A 25,086-nucleotide genomic window follows, 5' to 3' on the forward strand; every position below is an offset into this window, starting at 1 on the left:
GACTCAGTTTTCCTCCCTCTGTGTGCCAGGAGCTCGCCATTGCCACATTGCTCATGTTAGGGAAGGTTTTAAGACATACAAGGCTAGAAAACACAACACTAAGGGCAAGGATTTACCCAAATTCACTCAGCTAGATTTTATAGTCCCACTAAGACATTATCTGTGTGTGTGTGTGTTTTAAAGATTTATTTATTTGAAAGAGAGCAAGAGAGCACATGAGCATGAGCAGGGGGAGGGGCAGAGGGAGAGGGAGAGAGAATATCCTCAAGCAGACTCCTTGCTGGGCACGGAGCCCAGGACCCTGAGATCATGACCTGAGCCGAAATCAAGAGTCAGCTGCCTAAGGGATGGAGCCACTCAGGCGCCCTGAAGATACTACGTGGGTTTGTTTTTTTTTTAATTGAGATATAATTGACATGTAACATGGTGTCAGTTTAAGGTGTACAACATTTTGATTTGATATATTTGTATACTGCGATATGATTAAAGCACTTAAAAAAAAATGGGCTGCCCGGGTGGCTCAGTGGTTTAGCATGCCTTTGGCCCAGGGCATGATCCTGGAGACCTGGGATCGAGTCCCACGTCAGGCTCCCTGCATGGAGCCTGCTTCTCCCTCTGCCTGTGTCTCTGCCCCTCTCTCTCTCTCTCTCTCTGTGTCTCTCATGAATGGATAAATAAAATCTTTAAAAAGAAAACAAACCCTCAAGTCCGTAGGTGCCATGGACCAGTATTTCCAAATTAGAGCTAAGTGTTGCAAAAGGGCCAAGAGCTGTCTGTGGCATGGCAGCAAAGGAACAACAGAGCCAGGATTTGAACCCCAGTCTGCCTAAGTCCCATCCACCATGCTCCCCATGCGGCCAGAGATCCAAAGAGTTGTGTGAATTCCCCCAAGACTGTGCTAAGTGGTGTTTCCACTAGTCCCCTGTGTGTGGAGAAACCCAGATGCCCTTGCAGGAGCAGCTCAGTGTAGAGGGCTGGGTTGTATAACTTTGCACTTTCCAGCAATTGCAAAAACACTTTATAGACTAGGTTTCTGCCTTAAAAAAAAAAAATGCTGTGAGAGCTTAGCTCAGTGGTTTTCAAAGGGGCCCTCCTGGCCTGAGGCATCAGCATCACCTGAGAACCTAGAATTGCATGTGACCAGGGCCCCACTCCAGACCTCCTAAATCAGACACTCAGAGGGTAGGCCCAGCGGTCTGCACTTTGACAAGCCTTACAGGTGATTCTGATGCGTGTGCCAGTTTGCGAACCGCTGGCTTAGCTTTCTCAAAAAAGGAGAGAAAGAGACACATAACAACCTATTAGCAGTCAACAGAGGTGTGCTGGGTAACCCTGGGAACCCCTTTATCACTGCTATATCGGAAAAAGCCATCAATGCAGAGGGCCCCCCAGAGAATGGGAGGAAATTCATCATTGTCACCGTGTAAGGGGCACTATGAAACAATAGCCAAAGGTGACCATCCCAGAAAAATTTAAAGGAAACTCATTGAAACGTTTGGAAAAATACACTCAATGTCCTGTCATAATTCATATTTGGTGGTTTATCAAAGTATTTGTTTTCTTAGTTTTTGAGAGGAAGGGAGGGTGGGGCTAATTCTTAAATCATTCAGAACATTATACACTGAAAGAAAATACTCTCATAAGTTCACGCCACCGTGGTGAAGCTCAGAGGGTCACACGATGGGCACACATCATAGTGGCCAGGGAGTGGCACCATCTGGCTCAGTAAGGAGTCCCGTTCCTAGAAAACCAGCTAGAAATACTCCAACAGGAGCAGTTTTCTCTGTAGCGGCGAATAACTGAAAGGTCTAAATCAGAGGCCAGACAGTAAATATGTCGGGCTTTGCGAGCCATCTGGGTCCCATCCGCTCACGGGGGAGCAGCCACAGGAATGGGCATGACTGGGTGCCAATAAGCTTTCCTTTATGGACGCTGAAACTTGAATTTCGTATAACTTTCAATTTGTCTTAAAATACTCTTTTCTCTTCAGCCATTCCAAAATATTGAAGCCATTCTCAGCTTGAAGGCAATCCGAACCCATGTGGCCAACCACCGTTTGGCAGCCAATTGGTGTATGTTCAGTGACATACACCCACTTCATGAGCTATTCTGCAGCCTGCAAAACTGACCATCAGAAGGACTCGGCTTCCATGTGGGCAATATTTACAATGTGATGCCGAATGAGAAAACCTGAATCACAAAGAGTATGGACGCTCTGCTAAGAACTGGAGCCACTTAAAAAGGGATGGTGATGGTACAGGTGGACAGTTGCCGGAAAGCAGTATATGGGCATGAGGACGATTTCTGTGCTAGGTGATGCGAGGTGTGGATGATTTACTTCTAGTATAAACATTTTAGAGGCGCCTGGCTGACTCAGTCGGTTGAGCCTCTGACTCCTGGTTTCAGGTCAGGTCATGACCTCAAGGTCCCAGGATCAAGCCCTGCATCAGGCTCCATGCTCAGGGTGGAGTCCACTTGAGATTCTTTCCCTCCCACTCCATCCCCCCTCCCCTCACTCACACACCTGCGCTCTCTCTAAAAATAAAATAAAATCTTTAAAAATTCTTATTTTTTTAAAAAAATTTCTCCTTTTAAGGAGAAATATAGATTTTAAAATCAGGTTAAAAGAAGAATCTGGAATTTACTTAATTGGGAGCAAGATTTCATCTCTCTTTCTCCTGGCTGTGCTTTACTTCTCTCTACCATCTTTCTGACTGCCTGATGTGAGACTTGTTTGTTGACAGTCTCCCCCCATAGAATATAAGCTCCAAGAGAGGGGTCTTGTTTTGCCCACTGCTCTTTCTCAGGCCTTTGAGCAGCATCTGGCACATAGGAGGCAGTCGGTAAATATTTGTTGGGTAAGTGAATGAATATCTTCTTTCCTCAAGGCCCATGGCTATGGGACAACTGAGGCTGTGGGCTGAGTACAGGTTCCCTGGGTATCCCTGATGGGAAAGGGCAGCTGGCACACTGCACAGAAGAACCTACACTTCTTCAGGGACCAAGTACAGGTTACTGGCTCCCTCCTGAGAGGGCTCCCTGAAGCTCGGGCATAGACTGACCTCCCTGCATTAGGATGGTTTACCTGGGTGTCCATCACTGGATAAGGAGTTACTTGGAGAGGGGATCATGTCAACCTCAACTCTGTATCCCATGACACTCAATATTGGCACACAATGGCCACTGAATAAATGCTGATTGAGTAAATCAATCTTTATCCATTTTCAGGCACAACATCCAGAACTTTCCCCAGAGAATCTCTCTTGTCCTTGAAAGAATCCTGCCAAGTTCTGCCCTAAGAAGTCCTCACTTTCACTTTATCAGAGTGAGTCTCCCAACCCCAAGAGCTGAGAAAGCCCAGACTGGACGATGGCCTGCTTTGGAGAAAAGTGAAGGTCCCACCTGTTTCTTCTTTAAGGTCCTGAAAAAATTTCTGGTTGAAGATGAAAGCCACACCACTAATCTCTTCCACCTTGGCCTCAGCTGTGCTGTTTCTGTTTATGAAGTTGGCGGTGATGGCAATAGCCAGCTTCCCACGGAATTCTTTCCTTCTGAACCCTGCATGAGGAAAAAGGAAAAAAGGGAGTCTTTCTTCTGCCTTTGGTGTGAAAACTGAGAAAGATTACCAAGGAAGCTATTCTCAGATGCCTCACAGGCCTGTGAACTCAGAATCCTACGCCTCTGGAGAAGAGGGACAGGTGGAAATGCCAAGGTTTGTCCCCGGGGAAGAAACAGGTCACCAGAGGCCTCAGTCAGCGGGACTTTTTCCGTTCCTAAAATCTATAGGACCAATTATTCGGCTTAGGCTTCTACAAACAAAAGGCCAAAGTGATCTTCCCAGCAGGCTCATCCTGTTAAAGACTTGTTAGGCACGGTTGCTAGGCACCCTCATGACATAGGCACTTTGAACTTCTACGATTAAAATTATGTTGTTAGTATTTTTCATGTATTCCTCTCTCTGAAAAGTAGGACCATGAGACTGAATTCCTGTGGGATGGGGATTTTAACAAATTTTCTATTTCTAGTCTCCAGTGACTGGCACTTAGTCGACACTCAATAAATACATAATGAGCAAACAAAATTCTAACTTGCAATTGATGTAATACAATGATTCCATGGGGTTCTTCTAGTTGTGGATGGTTTACATTAATGCTTTTTAATGGTGGTCACACTTAAATGGAGCATCTTCCGCCAATCCCCTTTCTTTGTAGCATCTGGCTATCCCACAGTCCTGACTCTTCCTCTGCCCCAGACACTGTTGTCTACTTTGCTTAACTCAAGGCACTCATCACAAGGGCGGGCTCGCTGGCCATGCCTTTGTCTCCTGCCTCCTCCGGGAACTCGCCCCACATTTGCTCACCACATACTCAGACCTCATGCCGATCCCCAAACTTTTCTGCCAAAAATCCCTGTGACTGGAAACCTTGTTTTTTTTATTCTCAATATCTCCTCCTTAAGTCATTCTTCATTAGACTTTTATCAAAATGGTCAGAAATGGCCATTATTGTCTAGTCAAGTATTTCTTAATTGGGAGTGACCTTGGCCCCCAGAGGGCATCTTGGCAATGCATGGAGACATTTCTGGTTGCTACAACTGGGAGGGTGATGCTCTTGGGGTCTAGTGGGGAGAGGCCAGGGATGCCACTAAGCATCCTATTGTGCACAGGACAGAGAATGATCTGTCCCCAAATGTCAACAGTGCCAATATAGAAAAACCCTGCTCTAGTCTATTTATTTGGTGCTAAGCTGCCTAAATGGCTCTCCTTCTTCTCACCTTTCTTTTCTTGTCCACAAAATGCCTAAATGCCTATACTCAGGCGGGGTACGGATTTTGGATTGGAAAATATTCAGACTTACGGTTTTACCTAACCACCAAAATGGCCTCATAAATTCTAACAGCACAACATCCAGGTTAGCAGCTTAAAAAGGTCTTTGTCAGATATTGGTTATTGATCGTAGGGGTCAGGCAAGTACAGGGATGGAGGAGAAGAGAGAGGTACAAACGTGAGAAAAGGGCCCTGGTGGCACAGCAGGTGGGTAGAGCCCAACTAGGCAGCCCGCACCTCCGGAGTCCTCCAACATCAGCCTTCTTTCAGGGAGTGTGTTCTGTCCTCAGAGGAGGTACCCTCCCAGGCAGACAGCCACAGCCTGCAGCCCTTGAGCAGGGCAAGCTTGAAGAGGAGGTCTAGTTGTCAATCTAAGAGATGCCATGTGGAACCACTTTGTCCACAGTCTGTAGTCTGGCATTAATACAGTTAGCGCAAATTAGTACGACCTCTGCATCAATTAATCTTCGTGGGAGGGGCAGCCCGGGTGGCTCAGTGGTTTAGCGCCGCCTTCAGCCCAGGGCCTGATCCTGGGAGCCCAGGATCGAGTCCCACGTCAGGCTCCCTGCATGGAGCCTGCTTCTCCTTCTACCTGTGTCTCTGCCTCTGTGTGTGTGTGTGTGTGTGTGTGTGTGTGTGTCTATGAATGAATAAATAAAATATTTAAAAAAAATGTTTGCGGGAGGGGTTAGGTGATTGAAGGCGCTTCTGGCAGGGGCATTCCTCTCCCAACCTGACCAGATCTTACTCTAAGAAGACATGTTCTACTTCCAGCTTCAGAACTCAGAGAAGCACAGTTTTGCACCTTGACAGTCTGGGAAAAACTTAGCCTACTGCCCAGCGGTGAGTGTGCTTAAAAGTTACAAAAAGAGATGGGCTCCTCCTTCTGAAGTATGACACATGGCAGTAAAAAAGAATACTGCCGAGGATATAAGAATGATTGTCTTAGATGAAGTAAACATGAAACGCTTAGTACCATGCATCGCACGTTGACAGGTGCTCAATAAATGTATGTTGACTTTTAATTTCCATGACACTCTATAAAGCAGTTTTACATATGAGTCCTTTCCTAGTCCTCATGACGACGCTCTGAGAAGATTCTATTACCTACATTTTACAGGTGGGAAACCTGACGTTCAGAGACCATTAAATGCCTGCCCTCTAAATGCTCAGCCTCAGGCATGGCAGGACAGTCTGCCCTTCTCTGAAGGCCCACATCTGGCTTTGGCACCTGCCATCCTGTTCCCACTCTGTACCCACCGCTCCCAACGCCCCACCAATTCCTCAGCTCCAAGAAGAGGAGTCTTCACCTTCCAGGGTGTTCCTGCGGCCGTCAGCACCAATGATGACATCAAACTCAAAGTCCGACAGCGGGTGGTCCGCAGGGAGAAAGTCTGCCCGCCAGCCGATTTCTACCAGAGCAGAAAAATGATTTGAGTTGGCAGAGAAAGGTGGGAGGCCCTTCAGGGGCGGCCAGGAAAAGGGGCAATACCACTAGGTGGAGGGCCCCCAGACAAAGCTGCCAGAGGAAAGATCCAGAGTTATCCTAGACCACATTCTCATCTAGAATCCTTCTGGCTTTAATACCAGTTCAGTCTAGGACAAGGTAAACCAGCAGCCCCAGCCCCAGCCCCATGCCTGACTTAACTGTTTTCTCTAAAGGCTGAGAGTCTATCCTCAATGACTCTGGAGCCAGTCTCACTTGAACCCCGTTGGTCTCAGTGTATTCTATCAAAGCCAGTTTGAATTCCCACTTCATTACGCTCGAAACCTTCTGTGGGGCAGCCCACGGCCTTCGATGAGAACATCTCCAGGTAAGACCTTGCTGGTCACCCGTAATTGGGTTTGAGAAAGGTTACGGGCACACAAATCTCTGGAAGTTCATTAACAGATGCTGTCCTGCTACAAGAGCCACCCAACACCTCTCCTACTAAATTCTGAAGTATTCTGGGCCGAGGACAGGAGAGGCCAGAGTTGTAATGAGCACGTGAAGCTCTGAGGTCTCCAACACTAACCTGCCCTAACTACAAGCCCTGCCCAGGCAGCAGCAGCTTTTGATAATAAATAGGATGTAGAGGCATCATGAACAAACTCTCTGCCCGTGGCGCGTGTGAGATCGGCATTTATGTAAACATACCAAAAGGGAAAAAAAATTACTAAATAATAAGACATCTATAAATGAATGAATGAATGAATGAATGAATGAATGACATATCCACAATGGGGTGAATGCTGTGGCTTGTAAATTATACTTAAGTAAGGCTTAAAAATACTATGTACCAAATAATATCATGAGCACTTATCTCATATTTGTTCTAGAAGCTTCACTTTTTTAAAAAATTGGGTTTTAAAATATCATGTGGGTATAAGCGTATCCACATCTCTGAGTGTGTTCCCACACAGCCTGAAGAGCATAGGAATGAACTTCATCAAACAAACAAATCTAGCTCTTCTATTCTAATTACCCATCACTTCATTTGTCAAAGTGCCACCTCTCAGTGACAGGGTAACCAAACTATAGGTTTCCTGACTTAATCCTCCGGGAAAAGCAGCACAAGCCTACAGTGACAGCCTTGGTCAGAAAAGGCAAAATCATCCTGTGATGGATTCATGCCAAACAGCTCCCAACAAGAATAACTCTTACAGGAACATCCTCTAGGAGCTACAAATGCGATTTCCATTTCGCAATATCTGACTTTTAGACAGAAAAGGAAAAATTATACTGTACTTTGATTTTCTTGATCTTCAGGTGGTTCTAGAACCTTTACAAACTCCACATTCACATGGATTTCAACTCCCAGCATCAGGGCCACTTTGAATAGGATCAGCTGCAACTGACGAATGCCTGTTGGAAAGGAAAGGGGGAAGAGAAAAAGTGTCAGGAGCAATGCTTGAGCACCTTCTGCATACAGGGTACTATATAATCGCAGCTCAGGAATCTCTGAGCACAGCACTGTACCAACCGTGATTACTATAAGAACGAATTATGTGGCAACCACTCAGGGTTTTCTCACTTAACCCTTATTGAGACCTATTGGGATAATTATTCCCATTTTATAGATGAGATGTTGAGGCTCTGTATGGTGAAGTGACTTGCTGAAGGTCAAACAGCAGCAAAACTAGAATGAGGACCAAGATCTGTCTGATTCTAAGACTGTGCTCTAGCATTTAGAAAATGCTATAATGATGGAGGCTCTCCCTTCCCTGCCTCCTCCCTGAGATGGGCTACAGGTCTGATGCAGTAAAGAGAGAAAGAAGAGTAGACCTAGACACTCATGGCCACCAGTCAAATCAGTGACAAAATGGCTCATTTTGTAGAGAACTGGGCCTAAGCTCTTAGCCATCCAGTGGCAGGGGCAGGTGGGGAATCCTCTCCATAGAGCTGGACTCATGGTAATTTGCCTCCTACCCACTTTCCTAAACTCCCCCAACAAGTGGTACCACCTCGTTCCTCTACCTCGTCCCCACACACTTAGCACATGGGTATGCCTCCAAATATTTTTTTTGTAGAGCAAGAAACTTTCTGGGAATCCCTCTGTATTTTGTGAGCTTTGTTCACTTAACATTTATTGAGCATCTACAATGGGCTAGGTGCCATGGTCGGCACAGAGACACAGAACTCACTCCAGGGGAGGAAATGCAGGTGGACAGGCTAGGGCAGGCCAGGGAGGTGGCAGAGGGAAGTGGAAGGACAGGGCCTGAGCTGCCGTCCTGGAAGCCTAGAGAGTACTAAATCCCACAGATGGAGATGACTGCAAGGTTAGGAGGCTTCTGGGGGTGGGAATCTCAGTGACCATCACCCTCACAGGGCAGTGGGGGAAGAAATCAGATCCAATGGAATGGGACACATAGACAAAGCCTACGTCCCCTCTTTCTAGAATAAATGCTTTGTAATAGAAAAAGATAAAGGCAATAGCAGAGGGTGGAGGGGCAGTGAGGTAAGGGGCAGGAGAGCAGGAGGGAGCAGAGGGGATGAGCAGCCACCTCTGCCTGGGACACAGGGCGAGGGGAAGAAACGGGTCCTAGATGGAGGCGAGTGCAGGAGGAAGGAGAGGGGCCAGGAGTGCCAGCCAGTGGCTTCTCCTCCCCAGATCGCAGGAGGCAGGCCATCTGCTCAGGAGGAGGAGGCTGTGGTGGAGGTTTGGAGCAGCCGCCTGGGAACTGGAGGAGGATGCTGGCACAGGACAGTCAGGAACTGCTGAGCAGTACTGGGGGCTGGGGCACAGCTGGGGCTGGGGACCAGGGTGGGTCTGAAAGGAAGCCAGCCCCCCTCCTGCCTGGAAACAGGCCAAGGCCTCAGAGGCCTGGCCACTCCTCATCATTCCAAGGTTCCTAATCTATCTTGTTCCAGCACATGGTAGATGTTGAAAAAATTTCCCCTGCCTCCTTTCTCACAGGCAATGGAATCACTCTGGTCAACGAGCACCCTGAATATCGGGATCCCAGATCCAGAGTCCTGCCAGTATTTCTGTGCAGTGGGGTTTTCCCAAGAACTAGGGGTTAAATGGGAGCCTCACCAGTGGAGCAGAGAGGGGCTCTGGGCCAGCAGAGAAGGCAGCCCGACAGACTGCGGGCCCTCACAAGGCCCCCCTGGTGCCCAGCTCTGCCTCTCAGGAGGGCTTGTTGAGAAAGTGGTGCTCGGTGCTGTAGTTCTGAATTGGTAACATGCATTCTTCTGTGGGTGGTAGAGAATATCCCGAAAGCTGACACTGCAGCCTTCTGGGCAAACCCAAATTTCTTTCCAATGGACTCCTAGGATTTTCTCATCCCAGAGTGGGAATAAAGTCTGGGGCCATTGCTTATCGGTTCCCCTGTAGCTGTGACTAAATTACACCCTTTGTGGCTGACCACCGTCTCCAGTCATTCCTCTGAGTCCCACACCCTTTCCCATCGGTTCCAGTCCTCATGAGAACGTGGCTCACAGGGCTCTCCTCCCACCCACGGGTTGAGACTGCAGCTCTGAAATCTAAAGCTGGGGACCCTGGCTGCATCTGGCTCACTGTACACCAAATGGACACAAAGCATTTTCCGAGTACCTACTACCGGCCAGGCATGGTGATGAGCACATCACAAACTTGACCTCACTTGATCCTCTCAGCAGTCCTGGGAGGCAGGCATTCATCACGTGAATGGAGACCAAAGCTGGGTCTGTGTGTCAAGCACTCTTTTATGCCCTGGAGACCCTCTAGTGAACAAGACATGCCACAGGACCCGACCTCGTGGTAGTTACAGCTCAGTGGGGCACACGTAGCACAGAGCCGGCATAAGGCACAAAGCAGGCCTTTTGGGAAATGTCTACCAGTTGAATGAATGGATCCCCCAGCAGCTTGTAAGCTGGAACATCCCAGAGGCTCCTCAATGTGTAGAGATGTGCCCCACCCACAGTCAGCCCCATCCCTGAACAGGGTGCCACCACTGGTTCTACTCACTGATGTGGTCAATGGAGCCAGCGCAGAACTTCCCATAGAACTTCTTGGCCCCCAGGCCCCGTAGGTCATGGATGGTGAAAGGCCAGAGGTGCAGCACATTGTTCCTGGAGAAGGTGTCTCTCTTCTCCACCACAACCACTTTGGCCCCTAGGTAGGCAAGTTCAATGGCAGTGCGCAAACCACATGGTCCTCCTCCAATGATGAGACACTGCAAGAAGTAAGAGAGGAGAGAGATGTTCAGTGGCCCCTAGCACTGTGACACAAACCCCTAGTCAATAGCTAACTGGTTCGCTCAAATCAACCAGCAAGTACAAACCAAGTACCTGTTAGGACCTGCCATTCATCCACTCAAGGCACCTTACCTGTGAGCCAAACTAGGCATTGCGCCAAACCCTGGGAAAGACGCAGAGTTTTAAAGGGATTTGGGGGGAGGCACAGAAAGATACACTTGAGGTTCTGAGTCAGATTAACCTGGGCTTAAACCCCAGCTCTGGCATTTGACTTCTTAGCTTCCTCATCTGTGAATGAGTCTATTACTTTTCCTTCATAGAATTATCAAAAATAAGACGGCTTGTAAAAAGCTTATGGTGCATCACTGTGACCTTGGATTAGGCAATGGTTTCTTAGATGTGATAACAAAAGCACAGCAACAAAAGAAGAAAGAGAAAAATTGGACTTCATGCCTAAAGCCTTTTGTGCTTCAAAGGCCACCATAAGGAAGTGAAAAGACAGCCCAAAGATGGGAGAAAATGCCTGCAAGTCGTATATCTGATAAGGGACTAGTATTCAAATATATAAAGAGTTTAACAACTTAATAATAAAAAACAAGATGATCCAATTAAGGAATAGGCAGATAATCTGAATAGAAATTTTTTTCAAGGAAGGTATACAAGTGGCCAATAAGCACATGAAAAGATGCTTAACGTCATTAGCTATCAAGGAAATGCAAATCAAAGCCACAATGAGATGCCACCTCATATCCACTAGGAGGACTATAATCAAAAATACAAAAATAAAAGTTTTGGTAAAGATGTGGAGAAACTGGAACCCACATACATTGCTGGCAGACAAGTAAAATGGTATAGATGCTTTGGAACAGTCCAGTAGTTCTTCAAAAAGTTAAACACAGAGTTGCCATATGAGTCAGCAATTGTATTCCTATGCATAAACCCAAGAGAAATGAAAATATATGTCTACACAAGAATGTGTACGTGAATGTCCATGGCAGCATTATTCTTTATACCCAAAAAATAAAAACAACTGAAATGTCCATTAATTGATGAATAAATAAAATGTGGTATATCCATACAATGGATTATTCAACTAAAAAAGGAATGAAGTCCTTTGAAGGAATGATGAACCTTGAAAATGTCATGCTAAATGAATGAAATCAGAGCGACACATACTGGATGATTCCATTCATAGAAAATGTCCAGAATAGGCAAATTAATGGAGATAGAAAGTAGGTTAGTGGCTACTAGGGAATGGGGGAAAGGAGAGTGGAGAATGACTGCTAATTGGCATGTGGTTTCTTTTTCTGGTGATGAGATATTTTAGAATTTGATAGTTGGGGTGGTGGCACTTTGTGAATATATTAAAGCCATTGAATCATATACTTTATTTTTTTAAAGGAGTATTTTCTTTTTTTCCTTTTTTTAATTTTTATTTATTTATGATAGTCACACAGAGAGAGAGCTAGAGAGAGAGGCAGAGACATAGGCAGAGGGAGAAGCAGGATCCATGCACCAGGAGCCCGATGTGGGATTCGATCCCGGGTCTCCAGGATCGCGCCCTGGGCCAAAGGCAGGCGCCAAACTGCTGCGCCACCCAGGGATCCTGAATCATATACTTTAAACAGGTGAATGATATAGTATGTGAGTTACACCTTAATAAAATACTTGTATGAGAAGTAAAAGCACATGTTATGAAGTCTGGTACAGGCTAGTGTAGATTTTTCTACACTGACTTTTATTCTTGTCACTAAGACCCAGTCCCTGTCTTCTAGGGTCTCTCCATCTCGTGGCAAACTCAGACTTGTGGAATAAGTAGCCAGAACTCTTTGTGGCTAGTTCTATTGGGGGCCCAGAAGAGGAGATGTTGACCCTGTCTGATAAACTGGAAAAGACTTCACACTTTAACAAAGACCTTCTTTAACGATGCCATCTTCACCATCATTCTCACCGTTGCCATCATCACCACCATCCTCATCATCACCCTCACCACCTCCTCACCACCATCCTTTAAAAAAAAATTATGTATTCATGAGAGGCATAGAGAGAGAGGCAGAGACATAGGCAGAGGGAAAAGCAGATTCCCCACAGGGAGCCTGATGTGGGACTTGATCCCAGGAACTCAGGATCATGATCTGAGCCAAAGGCAGACGCTCAACCACCAAGCCACCCAGGCGCCCCACCCTCACCACCATCCTTCATCATCACCCCCACCCTCACCATCACCAGAGTCTGCATCTGTTGAACATTTACTACATGGCAGACACTCAGTTTATGTGCATCATGTGTTCTAGCTCTTAGTCCTCACAACAAACCGAGGAGGAAGAAACTTGTTATTCTCATTACACAGATGGGAAAACTGAGGCACAATGCAGCTAGGGAACCCAGGTGGTCTCACTCCAAAGCCCATAACACTGTACTACTACTTCTGTCCTACTTGTGCCAGGAATAAAAAGAAGAAAGAACGTTTCAGCAGATGAGATCACCCATTCGAAGAGAAAGAAGTTCAAGATGGATGGAGAGGAGGATGCTTTGGGAGAAGGGAAAGGAAGGAGAGGCAAGAGATGAGGGTCAGTCTGGAGCCAGATGCTAAAAGTCCTAACCACCAAGGGAAGGACTATGGCCTTGCTCCCGCAGACCCTGGGGCCAGGGTGAGCAGAGGTGACAAAACCAGATTCTATACAAGCCCCACACTAGGTCTCAATGGACATTGCAATGTTGAACAAGACAAAGGTCCTTCCCCAAGGAAGCTACAGCCTATTAGGAGAGAAGGCACAACATAGAATGACCTAACTGGTTTTACTGGGCAAAAGCCCTTCTACTCAACGTCACCAGTACCATATAAAGACAGGGGAAATGACAGTAGACTCCTGTGCAGCACCCAGCCCTGCCCCCAGGCAGCCCTGAAGCTCCTTCACGGGGCCAGGGTCCGCCTGGGGCTGGAGGAGGTGGAGGCGTGGGTGATGGGATCTAGATCCCTGAGGATACCCCAGCAAGGCAACCGAGAAGGAGACCTGTACCCACACCTCACTGTTCCACATTGCAGAGGCGTCTGGAAACTTCCCTTCTGCTCAGGATCAAACCTTATCTTAAAAAAAAATGCATTTCTCTTCCCCTAGCAAATATTCCATTGCCCAGTTATCACTCCTCTGGGGCCTCTGGGGTCTCAAAGGGAAAGTACAAACAAGCATATCAGAAACTCCCACACCACAATCAGTGTGGCTTACTGGCTGGAACCTTCCAGAGAGTTTGTGGAGACCTCATTAGGAGAAATGAAGTCACCACTGAGATAGAGCTCAGTCCAGAGACTTCGGGGGAGCGGGTATGCAAATCCTTTTGCCTCCCTTCTGGTTGGAGCAGACCGCGGAGAACCGCTCCTTATCTCACACCCCGAACAGCTCCTCTGGCTTGACATAGCCAGACCATGACGGGCATGTCAAAGGAAGATTCCAAGCCCTGACACTCTGAGGTTGCCTTTGGGGTTAAAGCCTGGATTCACTGCATTTCTTTGCAGTTAGTGCATCTTTTCCTGTTTGCTGACTCCTGTCACTGGGGGGCCAGGGATGGTGCGGGGGTGGGAGGATATGGGGGGGAAGAGGGCAGGAAGAAAAGGAGGGGAGCAGGCCTGACCCCACGCTGCTCCCAGAGCAAGGCAGGAGATACTTTTCCCACCTGTTGGGGGGCTGCTTGGAAGTCTTCCTGCCGATGGTAGCCAGTGTACTGTTCCCTACCCACCCAGCGGACCCCAAAACCCCACCAGCGAAAACTCAGTCTTCCCACTGCTCTGGGCCCCAACAAATACTTCGGGCCTGAAATTTCAGACATGCCAGTCACACTGTAATCTAAAGTCAAAGCAAATACCAACGGGCCTAATTATATAAAGGGAGAAAATTCAGTGCAGATGTTATCAAGACAGGAGGGAAGGCTTGTTGGCAGGGGCCGGGCCAGCTCCTCTCAGAAAACACTTGTTATGATTAACATGGTAACTGGGAGTTCTGAGCAGAGGCCGGAGCCTGCAGCTGCTAGGGGCCCGGGCAGAGGGCAGGAAAGACGGCGGCCACCCCAGTGTGCCCACAGGTGATGCTCTGGATGCTGGGCACGGTGCAAAGAGACCTCAGGTGCCAAGGGTCGTGACAGCTCAATCTGGAAAAAAAAAAAAAAAAAACGAAAACAAAAACCCTCTCCACGTTTCCCAGACCTGTCTGGGCTCTCACTGCTTGAGGATTTGTTGCCAAGGAAAGAAAACTTTTCATTAAAACTCAGCCCCCAGGCCTTCCTCGAGCCCCTAATTATACTGCACATTCCATCCACAGGTTCTCTCCTTAATGCTACCCCAGAACTAAGCTCTGCGTATTATAATTATCCGCATCTGTTTCCCAGGCCGGCGGGAGTGCTCCTCAAAAGCTGTCCCCCCCAATCCTCTGCCCTGTTGGACGCTCAGAGCCCAGCACACGGCCAGGCACACAGGAGGCCCCAGTAAACAGCTGATGGATGAATGAACTTCTCACGCCCTCCGCGCCCACCCAGTTCTGGCTTTCCGTCAGTAACCGGGATGGTCAGCGCATGTCAGCCAGGGTTTACGTCTGCATTTCCCACCCAGGCCGGGGGAGCTGGGGTCTGCCAAGGCCATCAGCATCACGGACGTCAGCAGATCAGTGTGCTCAGGCGACATAAATTTATTACCCAGTGGGAGTGGGGCAGATCCAACACCAGCAGGAAGTCCATTGTATAGATAAGCTTGGCTGGGCTCAGGCCTCTGCATTTGTGGAGAAACAAACACCACATGGAAAAATCAGCTCTTATTTATCAAGGGGTGGGAAGAGGGGACAAGGGGACTAGCCCATGATGGTGCTTCAGGCACGCGGCTGGGGCAGTCCCGGTCACACAGGGCTCTCGTGCCACCCGAGAGGAGCCCCGCAAGCACTCCCCCATTGCTTGATGACCCGGTGCATCTTCCAATCCACCAGTGGGTGGGTGTGCTGGGGCTGTGCCAAGAATGCTAAAGGTATTCAGTCCCCACAGGGAAACCCCAGGGGGCCCAGGGGCTAAGCCAGGGGTTAGCAGTCTGGAGACTTGATTTCCGCTCCTCAACTCTGCCTCCAATTTCCTGGGGAGCTCTGTGTGCAGACGGTCCAGGGAGGCGGGGTGCAGATTCAGCACTTGCAGGCAGCGGGCCGACCAGGGCCTGCCGCTGGTTAGCTGGCTTACCCGGCGCTCTCCACCTTGTTGAAAAGGAGGATTACAGTATGTAAACTGTCTCACGCCCAGAACTTTCTAGGGCCCAGGTGCTGTGTCAATCACTTCGTGTATTTTGTCCTTCCCACGACCTCCCTATGAGGTCAGTGTCATCATCACCCCAGCTTTGTAAATGAGCGAGCTGAGGAACAGAAAAAGTTCAGCCACTGGCTCCGGGTGACCTTCTTATCTCCGTTTTTGAGCGAAGAAACGGGGACCAGATGGAGCCAGAGCTCGTGCAAGTCCAGGAAGCCACTTCGGCAGGTGCCGTGGCCGTGAGGGTTTGGCCATGGGCAGTGCAAATCTTCTCCTGTGCCTCTGGAGCGGGGACGGCCCTGGCCCTGGCAGGGAGCTGGGCCGTGTGAGGTCACACACGGTGTCATCTCCCTGGTAGCAGCAGCCCTCCGGCATGTGACCTGCAGGCCACCCCCCGGAGCAGCCCTCTGGTTCCAGGGATGGGCCTGCACACGTCCTGGTGTGGCTTCCCAGCCTCACCGGCTCATCTGACCCCAGGCAGGAAGGCCCTGACTGCTGCTCCTGGGTTACCACGCATGCAAACGGCTCATCTCAGAATCGAAGGACAGAGAGTTCTCCAATACATGCTAGAACCGGGGGGCTTGCAGCAGGTGCCAGGGCCTCTCTCCTGGGTGCCCTGTCTCACGCGGCAGCACCCAGGAGAGACACGCCGCCACTTAAGTCTCTAGCCGGGGAGGAGCCTCTGCAGGCAGGGGCTCTTCCTGGGGACTTCAAGGGCCACTCTGGGCAGGGAGCTACATCTCCTCAGACTGGACAGGGCCCTGCCCTGCCCTCAACTCTCCTGTATCAGAGTCCCACCCAGTTATTCCTGAGTAACAATTAACACCACTTACGAACTTCAGAAATCTACAGAGAGGAAAAGGAAAAAGATATCCTGTTCTCCTTGCCTGCTCTCAAAAAAAAAATAATAATAATAATAACACAAATCCCTCTGAGAAACATTCCATTCCTCCCTGTCCTTCCCTCCAGCTTGAGCCAGCACCCCAAGGAGCGGCTGTAACCAGTGGCCAGGGGCCTGGATTTTCAGGGACAGTTTCGTGTGCAAACACTTTGTCCCTTGGCCTTGTGAGTTGGCTGGTCTGAAGTTCTGAGTACAGCCCTCAAGGCTGTGCTTCCTGCCTCTGGGTGCTGTGGGTACCCTCATGGTATCTCATCACCTGGGCATGAGTTTCTTGAAACCAGGGCATGTGTGTCGGTCTCCCACCCAGCCCCCACTGGCAGGAGCGTAGTGACTGACTCCTTTCTTAGTGAAAGGACTCCTTTCTCTGCAGATGACAAAGCCCCAACTCCGTCCCACCTTTGTTGATGCCTGTACCTCCCATGTTGGGAAGGGCAACAGTAATCAGAGTGTTCAAAACAGCAGTAATAAAAATCAGAGCCCACACTGACCGCCTGCTTGCAACGTGCAAGAGCTGTGCTAAGCCCTTTGTAAGAAGCGCGTCTCCTTTCATCCTACAGAAACCCCGAGTTAGGCATATTTGTTGCCGTCTGGCAGCTGATTAAACTGGAGTTCGGGAAGCTTCTATGACTTGTCTGGGGTCACAGAACTAGAGTGGGAGGTAATCTGTGACCCCAGAGTCCATGTGTGAAATCACAAGCCTGTATATTCACTCGTCCAGGGTTCCTGGGGGCCATAGGTGGTAGAGGATTAACACTCCTCTACTCCACTATGAGACCTAAGGACCACTGAGCACCCTGCAGAACTATAGAGGATGCAAGAGAGGGCTGCTGTTCTCAAACCTCAGAGGCTGGCTGGCAGGAACCAGGGTAAAATCACAACAACAAAATCAGACCTTATCATGGCCTTGAGGCCCTAGGACCCTCCACTCTAATTTTTCCTGCTTTCTGCTCGGACCACACTTCCCTCCCTCTGTGTACTCCAGCCATCATGGCCTCACTAAGTACACACAGGGCCCTTTTTCATTTGCTTTACTCCCTGTCTGGAATGTTCTCCACACACACCCCAAATTATAATATAGAAAATATATAAAATAAACAGACAAAAATTATGTAAAATAAAATTTTATATAATTGTATTTATTTTCTAATACAAAAACAAGGAGGGGGAATCTATTGCAAAAAATATATAGGTTTATCCTATTTTCCTTCATATTAACATCTAGCTTCCCAAACATTTTAAATGTTGGTAAATATTTCCAGGCCCACTTGTGTATTTTTCCATTGCGCGCTCTGCTTTTTTTTTTTTCTGTTTGTAATCTAGTAGCTGTATTACAATATTTTCTTTCTAACATTTTCCCAAAGGTTTTCAACTATGCAGAAAAGTTGAAAGGATTTTAGTGAACAAACAAGTACCTACCACCTAGATTCAATAATTAGATTTTACTCTCCTTGCCTTATCACCTATTTATTTATCTGCCTGTCCCTCTACCTTTTCATCAATTGATCTTACTTTTTAGGTGCATTCCAACTAGATTACAGAATCGGTACCTTTCCTCGCAAATACTTGAGGATGAATATCATTGACTGAAGTTCAAGGTTTGTTCAAATCCTTTTTTGTTTTTTAAGATAAGGTGTTCATTCGATGAAATGCACACATCTTAAACACATTCATTTGATGTGACAAATGACACTCTGTTTTGCCTCTTGGAGCATGGGTTTTCTCCCCGTCGGTGGCCTTTCTTCCAGTGAGTTTTCATCCTCTGGGTTCTGGTGCTGGCATCTTGGTGTGTGTGGTTATTAGTCAGGAGTTCCTAGTCTAGGGGCAGGGTCTGGGGTCGACCAACTGGCTGCCTTGGCTCCCTTGTCTCCCTCAGGAAAGCAGATGTCCCAGGCCCTTCCAAGACCCCCAAAAGGCGTGTGAAGGAACCTCACATTCCATGAGGAGGAACAGCCAAAGGAGCCTTCTGAGATGAGCAGAGGCCAGATGTATTTGAAGCCGAGAAATCTCAGGCCAGTTATAATCCATATGTGGGGAAAAAGTAGAGCTAAGATACACAAACAATCCGGCATCCAGAAATAGATACGCTAGTTCATTTTCATCACTTTCTCTTTTTGCTAAGGCTCTTCGAGCCTCTAAGTTCGGCCAGATCAGGGTCCCCACAGTATGTGACAACAGCCAGCACCCAAAGTCCTTCCTTCACTGCCACCCAAACCTAGCATGCCGATGCCACAGCTGCAGCCAACAAGGCACTTGGCTCCAGCGACCACGCCTTTGGTCACCGGCCACAGAGCCCACTGCAGGTGAGAGGGGCAGGGAGGTAGCAGACTGGGAATCCACACAGCCCCCCATTGTGCCAGTTCTCCATGGATTTTAATTATTTGTGACTCCCCCAAAGCCAGAGACATGTCTGGCTTACCTTTGTGTCCCAAGCAACTAACCTGGCACAGGGTTAGTGATCAGTGGTGATTAGAAAAAAAGAAGTGAGCCTATTTGGCAGGCTCCAGGTAGACCAGCACCCTTTGGGGGCCAAACTAGAAAGATGGCTGTGAGAGCAGCAGGCACTAGCAAGATCCAGTAGGAAAAACTACAGCAAGGCAGGACGCCCCTTGCTGGCTGGGACCATGGAACCTTAATCCAGTGAGAAAGGTAGAACCCTTTCTCCGAGCATCCAGCAACCTACACCTTCCCAACCTAGAGATCCCAGGCAGGGCTGCAACCAGCACTCAGCGATCTGCTGGTGACAAACATTTCCACTCAACAGGTGCCATGACTGGGGACAGCCTGAGGTCAGGAGACACATCTACTGAGTATTTTACACATGCTGACCTGCAGCAGATGCATAAAGTCCACGAACTCACTTCCGTTGTGAAAGTGGCACTGCTTTTCCCAGTTTACAGTTGAGAAATTGAGACTCGGGTGACATGACTTCATAGAGCTAGCATTTACTGAACTCTAATTCTGTGTCAAGTGCCGATCTAAGGGCTTCATATATGTTAACTCATGCAGACCTCATGGCAGCCCCAAATTAGGAAGTCAAGGCCCAGAATGGTAAAATGGAGCGCCCGGGATTGCATCCCAGGAAGGAGGAGCTGGCATTCTGATCCAGTCTTCAAGTTCCAAAACACAGATTCAGGTCACACCTGCCCAAGATCACACAGCTAGCAACATACACAGCCAGGAGTCACTGCTAGGTCCCTGTGACCACCAGGAGGCTCGATCTTCTTACATCATCCTCTCCGACACCTTTCTCCCACGGGTCTACTATCCATTTCTGGCACATTTTTTTTTCTCCCTTGCAGGTACTCTGATTCCTCCACTGGGGCTACCTCATCCTATGACCACACATGGTGGCTGGCAAGGCAGACAGCAGCCTTGTCCCAGGCTGACCTGTACAGAAAGGCCACTCTGGGCCTGGTAATGGATCTTCATGACGAAAGGCCAGGTGCTCTGTCCACGTTCACAGACTCTTATTGCTCTGGGGTCAGTAAAGGAGAGACTATTTACCTGAGCCTAGCAGCTGTTTCTGCAGCCAGCCCAGAGCTGGGCCCAAGGGCCCAAGGAATGCAGGGCCACCCCTGCCACTCCACAGCTATATCTGGACCAGCAAATACTCAGCCAAGAGCCCTGGAATATTCCATGAGGAGGAGATGGCAGGTAAGAATATGCTAGAAGAACGTTCTATTAAGGATATGCTGCCTTCCAGGGCTCCTGGGTGGCTCAGTCGGTTGAATGTCTGCCTTCAGCTCAGGTTATGATCCCAGGGTCTTGGGATCAAGCCCCAAGTCAGGCTCCCTGCTCAGCAGGGAGTCTGCTTCTCCCTCTCCCTCTGCCCCTGCCCATGCTCTCTCTCATGCACACACTCCTACTCTCTAATAAATAAATAAAAATCTTTTGAAAAAGAAAGAATATAATATGCTGGCTTCCTTCATCGTCTTCGTTTACAGGTTCTCCAGCCCCCTGGGCAGGTGCTGGATGAATACAGCTTAGGGTCTAAGTATGACTTGGTTCAGACATGCAAACAGGTAGACACTCCCCAGCCCTCTAAAGGGCCCCGCCGGGAAACAGTACACCTGGGTTCTGAAGCAGGAAGGCCATTTCGCAACTGTGTGACTTCGGCACAGCAGCTCATTATAGTCCAGTTATCTGACCTCCGTTTCCTTAACCATAAACAAGGAATTAGGGCAGCTCCTGCCAACTAGGCTTGTGAAGGGAATGGAATCAATGAACTGTAGAGCTGTTCACGAGAGAACCTAGCAGAGCATGTGGTAAGCATCCAATAAATGGCAGCTTTTGACTGATGGCTCATCTCCTCCCTCCCCTCTTCCCAAGCAGAAGTTCTCTGCGTGTAAGCAGCACTCCCACCTCTAAGATCTCACGGTCCCAGCACACACCCAGGGACATGGATGCTGTGATCCGGCCAGTTTCAAGGCTGGGAGTGTTTCACATTCCTGGGGGCAGATGTTTGCCTTTATCAGGGTATCTGTAGCATGGCAGATGAGGCCTGCCTGGAGCCTGGGCACCCAGGAGGCTGCCAGGACGCTGGCTCCCATACCAGCGAGCAGCCCTGTGCTCCCCAGCTCACAGGTGTGTGCACTGGCCAAGCTGGAAGGGACTTTAGATCAGGGGTCGGCACGCTTTTTGCCAACTGCTGGCTTAGATCATCCTGTCTGATGCTTCCTTCCACAGTGCCTCCCTTACCTTAGGGGATCCGAGGAGGTGTTCACGGCAGCCTCCAGGTCTTCATCAATATTTCCTGAATGCTGATGGATTTTTGCCTGCTGCTGCGGCTGCCTGGAAGCCCTGCCCTGGATCCCTGTGCAGAGGCGGCTTCTCACCACTCAGGTCTCAGCTCAAATACCACATTCCTCAGAGGCATCTTCCTCACCCCACCCCATTGACTCTTATCATCTCTTCTTGTTTTCATGGGGTGCTTACACAACCCTCAATCTCTTTATTTGTTAACTAGTTCACCACCTCTCTCTCCATCAAAGCAAGTAATCTGCCTCCCTTATTCATGCTGTATCCCCAGAGGCCAGAAGAGTCCCTGACCTATAAAATCTGCCTTGCAAAATAAATAAATCAAATGAAAGCATACGCTTAACCCCAAATTGGGATGCTTGCAGAGACTAACCAAAATTTCATAGTCAATATTTACTGAGACACTGTCTTGGGGGCTGTACACATACTATCTTATTAAATGAGACAGAAACTAACTTATAAGATAGGAACTATTCTATCTCCTTCTCCCTGGTAATACTGAAGTGAAGGTCCCACTGCTCAAAAACATTCATCTGCTAAGAGGCAGATCTAAATTTCAAACCCAGGTCCATCCAGTTTGGCCCCAAGCTACTAACCACCACTCTTGCTTAATTTTGCTGGGGCTTTCTCAATTTAGCGGGTCCACAGATTATCTGTGGCTGATCAGATATGCTGATAAGTAGTGATGTGCCTTTGGACTTTTCAAAAATGGAGGGAAGATATTATCAGAAATATGCAAACCTGTTTGTTAAACAATTTGTTTAAAAGCACAGGTTTGGGGGAGAAGGAAAGAAATGAAACTTGCAAAGAGGTAGGGATTTTCTCATCTTTCACCAGTGCAATAATTAGGGTCAGGTAGGGGAAACAACTTCAGATGTCATTGTCACAAAGCCAGTTAGAGGTGATGGCAAATCCTGAAGTTTCCCAAGAGAAAATCCATTTGGTCATTGTACCTCGATCCGTCTCCTGGGGTTGGGAGACACATCCAGAACCCAACCCACAGAAGGCTATGTAGGGAAGTCCCAAACCCAGATGGGCATCACCAGCTCCCGAAAGACACACCCCTGAGTATTTACAGAGAGATTCCTTCCCCAAAGAAGGGGCTTTACACCTTGCAGATAACAGCAGATAACACACGCCTCCCAGGCCATTCTCACCGGTGCAAGGTAGTTCTGACTGCACTTGCAGTTGCCACAAGAGAAATGAGCCAAATTGCCCAGAAGCTCTTGCTAACTTCTAAGCAGGTTACCTTACACTATAAAGTGGCTTGTAATTAAAATGTTTTCAAAACGGTGAATAGATCACAGTGTCTAGACATTGGGAGACTCCAACCCTACACCCTCGTGCCTGCCCATGATTACAACCTGCTAAAGAACACGTTTTCCTTATCAGAGCATCTTCAAAGGCACATTTCTGGAAGTCTCTCCTCACAGCCTGCTGGGGGCTGCTTGGGAATTCTTTCTGCCACCAAGAGGAAGGCACGCCAAGACCTGGGCATCTAGGGCACCTGCTCTCTGGAGGGGCCATGCCTGGGCCAGTGGAATGTCTGAGGTACCACCTCCTAGGCTGGTGGAGGAAGTCCACATATGGAAGGCAGGACTTCTGCAATCCAGAAGGGGTATTGCATCACGGCGGGGCACCGTAACCCAGAGGGGAAGGATTACCGTAAGCCTCCAGGTAGAACAAACAAACTGCTTCCCCAGTGCAAACACGAGGTGGAGGTGGAAGGGGGAGTGATGAGGTAGGTAAGGACATGGTTTCAGCTCTACTGAACTATTAAAAGGAAAAATAAAGCATTCGGAAAACACTATCCTAGCTCCTGTAGTATCTGCTCCTACCAATGAGCCAAGGAGAAAAGGATAGTTATCATTTATTCATTCATGTATTCATTCAAAAAAAAAAACCACTCACCACATTTTTCCCCCTAGGCATCATGTGAGTGCCAGAGAAAGAGAGATGGACACGTCACATGTTCTGCCCATAGGTACTCCCACTTTAGCAAAGGAAATAAAACAAAAAAACACTGAAGTATTTGAACAAGATGGAATTCACCAAGTGAATACGTAGAGGGATTGGGAAAGAGCAGGGGCAGAAATCTGGAAGGAAGCCACTCTCAGGCTGGGTGAAGAGGTCCTGATGGCTGGGAATGGAAAGGGTTACACGAGACACACTTGGTCCATAAAGAGATTTAGTTTCCAAGTTGTTGCATGAGTGTCAGGTACTCCTGGAAAAATCTGGAAAGCATGTAGAAATCCCCGTAGTTGACCCACAGAGCCAAGAGACGAAGAGATTCAGATTTTTACAGTAGCCGTAACCTCTACTTAGTGGAGGTCTACTCTGCGTCAGGTATGGTATATGCTGATTTCATTTACTAATTACAAAGCTGTAGAGTAGGCGTCATGATGACTATTTTACAGATGGTAAAGTGGAGGCTCTCGAGTGTCAAGTAACCTGCCCATGGTTGCAGGTATCTGATGATGGCCCCTAGGCTCTTTCTGCGATGCCCTGGACCTCTGACCTTGAAGGTACTGCCCATAAGAGAAGACTCCATCACCCAAAGTGAACGTGTCCAATAGAACAGAGTTTCTCAGCTTTCACACCATGGGCATTTGGGGCTGGATCATTTGTTGTGGAGTGGGGCTATCCTTTGAACTGCAGGATGTTTAGGAGCATCCCTGGCCTCTACCAACTGGATGCTAGTAGCAACCCCCACTCCCCAAAGCATGACAATGAAAAATATTTCTATTGCCAAATGTCCCTGAGGTACAAAATCACCACCAGTTTAGAACCACTACAACAGAAACATAATGTGGGCCACGCATGTAATTTTTAATTTTCTAGTAGTCCCATTTTGGGGGGGGGGACTGAAAAGAGAAAAAATTTAAAAACTAATTCAACACATCCAAAAAATATTTTAACATGTAATCAATATTAAAAAATCATAGTGAAATATTGTACAATCTTTTTTTCATACTAAGTCTTTGAGATGAGGCATGTATTTTACACATACTGCACAGCTCAATTTGGACTTGCCATATTTCAAGGGCCCTACCCATGTGGCTAATGGCTCCTATACTGGACAACACAGATCCAGAGGAAGAAAGAGTGAGCTCATCCACATTTTAAAATAGGTGGAAAAAAAAAAAAAGAATGGGTGGAGACAGAGGAGCAAAAGACAATGGGGACATGATCAGAGAGTATAAGAGACAAGTTCTGGGAATATTGATAGTTGGCAGCTTTTCCTTCCTGCTCTGAGAACTGCCTTCTCCCTACCAGCAATCCACTCACCCCATGGGATGGAATGGGACGAGCAGAGAGTAAAGAAAGGTATCCATAAGGCAGGGTGGAGGGGAAACCAGAGAGAGGGAGCCCAGGGGAGGGGGCCCTGGGAGGCCCACCCACAAAGAAGACAGGGAGTTATGGGTGGCTTTCGGGGAGGCACCTCGTAGACTCCAGCAAGCAAGGCAGAGTCAGGGAGTCAAACAGATGCAGACAGCTCATCCACAATCTGGAAACGCCCAGAGTCACTTCCACCAGCAGAGGCTGACGCAGGGCTGATCTCAGCCCAACTAACCACTGAAACAAAGCCCTCAAAACCACAGAGTCTTAGTCAATCTGGAGCCAGACCCAGAAAAACTGAGGCCCTTGCCTGGGACCACTCAGCAACCATCC

General features: G+C 48.2%; 1 protein-coding gene across 11 annotated transcripts in view; it reads right to left on the reverse strand.

Moving 5' to 3' along the window:
• MICAL2 (microtubule associated monooxygenase, calponin and LIM domain containing 2) overlaps positions 1-25,086 on the reverse strand; it is a 223,669-nt gene that overhangs the window by 131,105 nt on the left and 67,478 nt on the right. For all 11 annotated transcript variants that reach the window (XM_055317601.1, XM_055317599.1, XM_055317600.1 and 8 more), the window contains exons 3-6: positions 10,255-10,462; positions 7,554-7,670; positions 6,136-6,237; positions 3,403-3,558 (exon numbers count right to left, since the gene is read on the reverse strand). In XM_055317601.1, the coding sequence (XP_055173576.1) occupies positions 3,403-3,558; positions 6,136-6,237; positions 7,554-7,670; positions 10,255-10,462 (583 nt within the window). The remainder of the gene's footprint in view (positions 1-3,402; positions 3,559-6,135; positions 6,238-7,553; positions 7,671-10,254; positions 10,463-25,086) is intronic.

Source organism: Nyctereutes procyonoides, unplaced genomic scaffold (genome assembly GCF_905146905.1).
Source record: "Nyctereutes procyonoides isolate TBG_1078 unplaced genomic scaffold, NYPRO_anot_genome, whole genome shotgun sequence".
Taxonomy (NCBI): domain Eukaryota; kingdom Metazoa; phylum Chordata; class Mammalia; order Carnivora; family Canidae; genus Nyctereutes; species Nyctereutes procyonoides.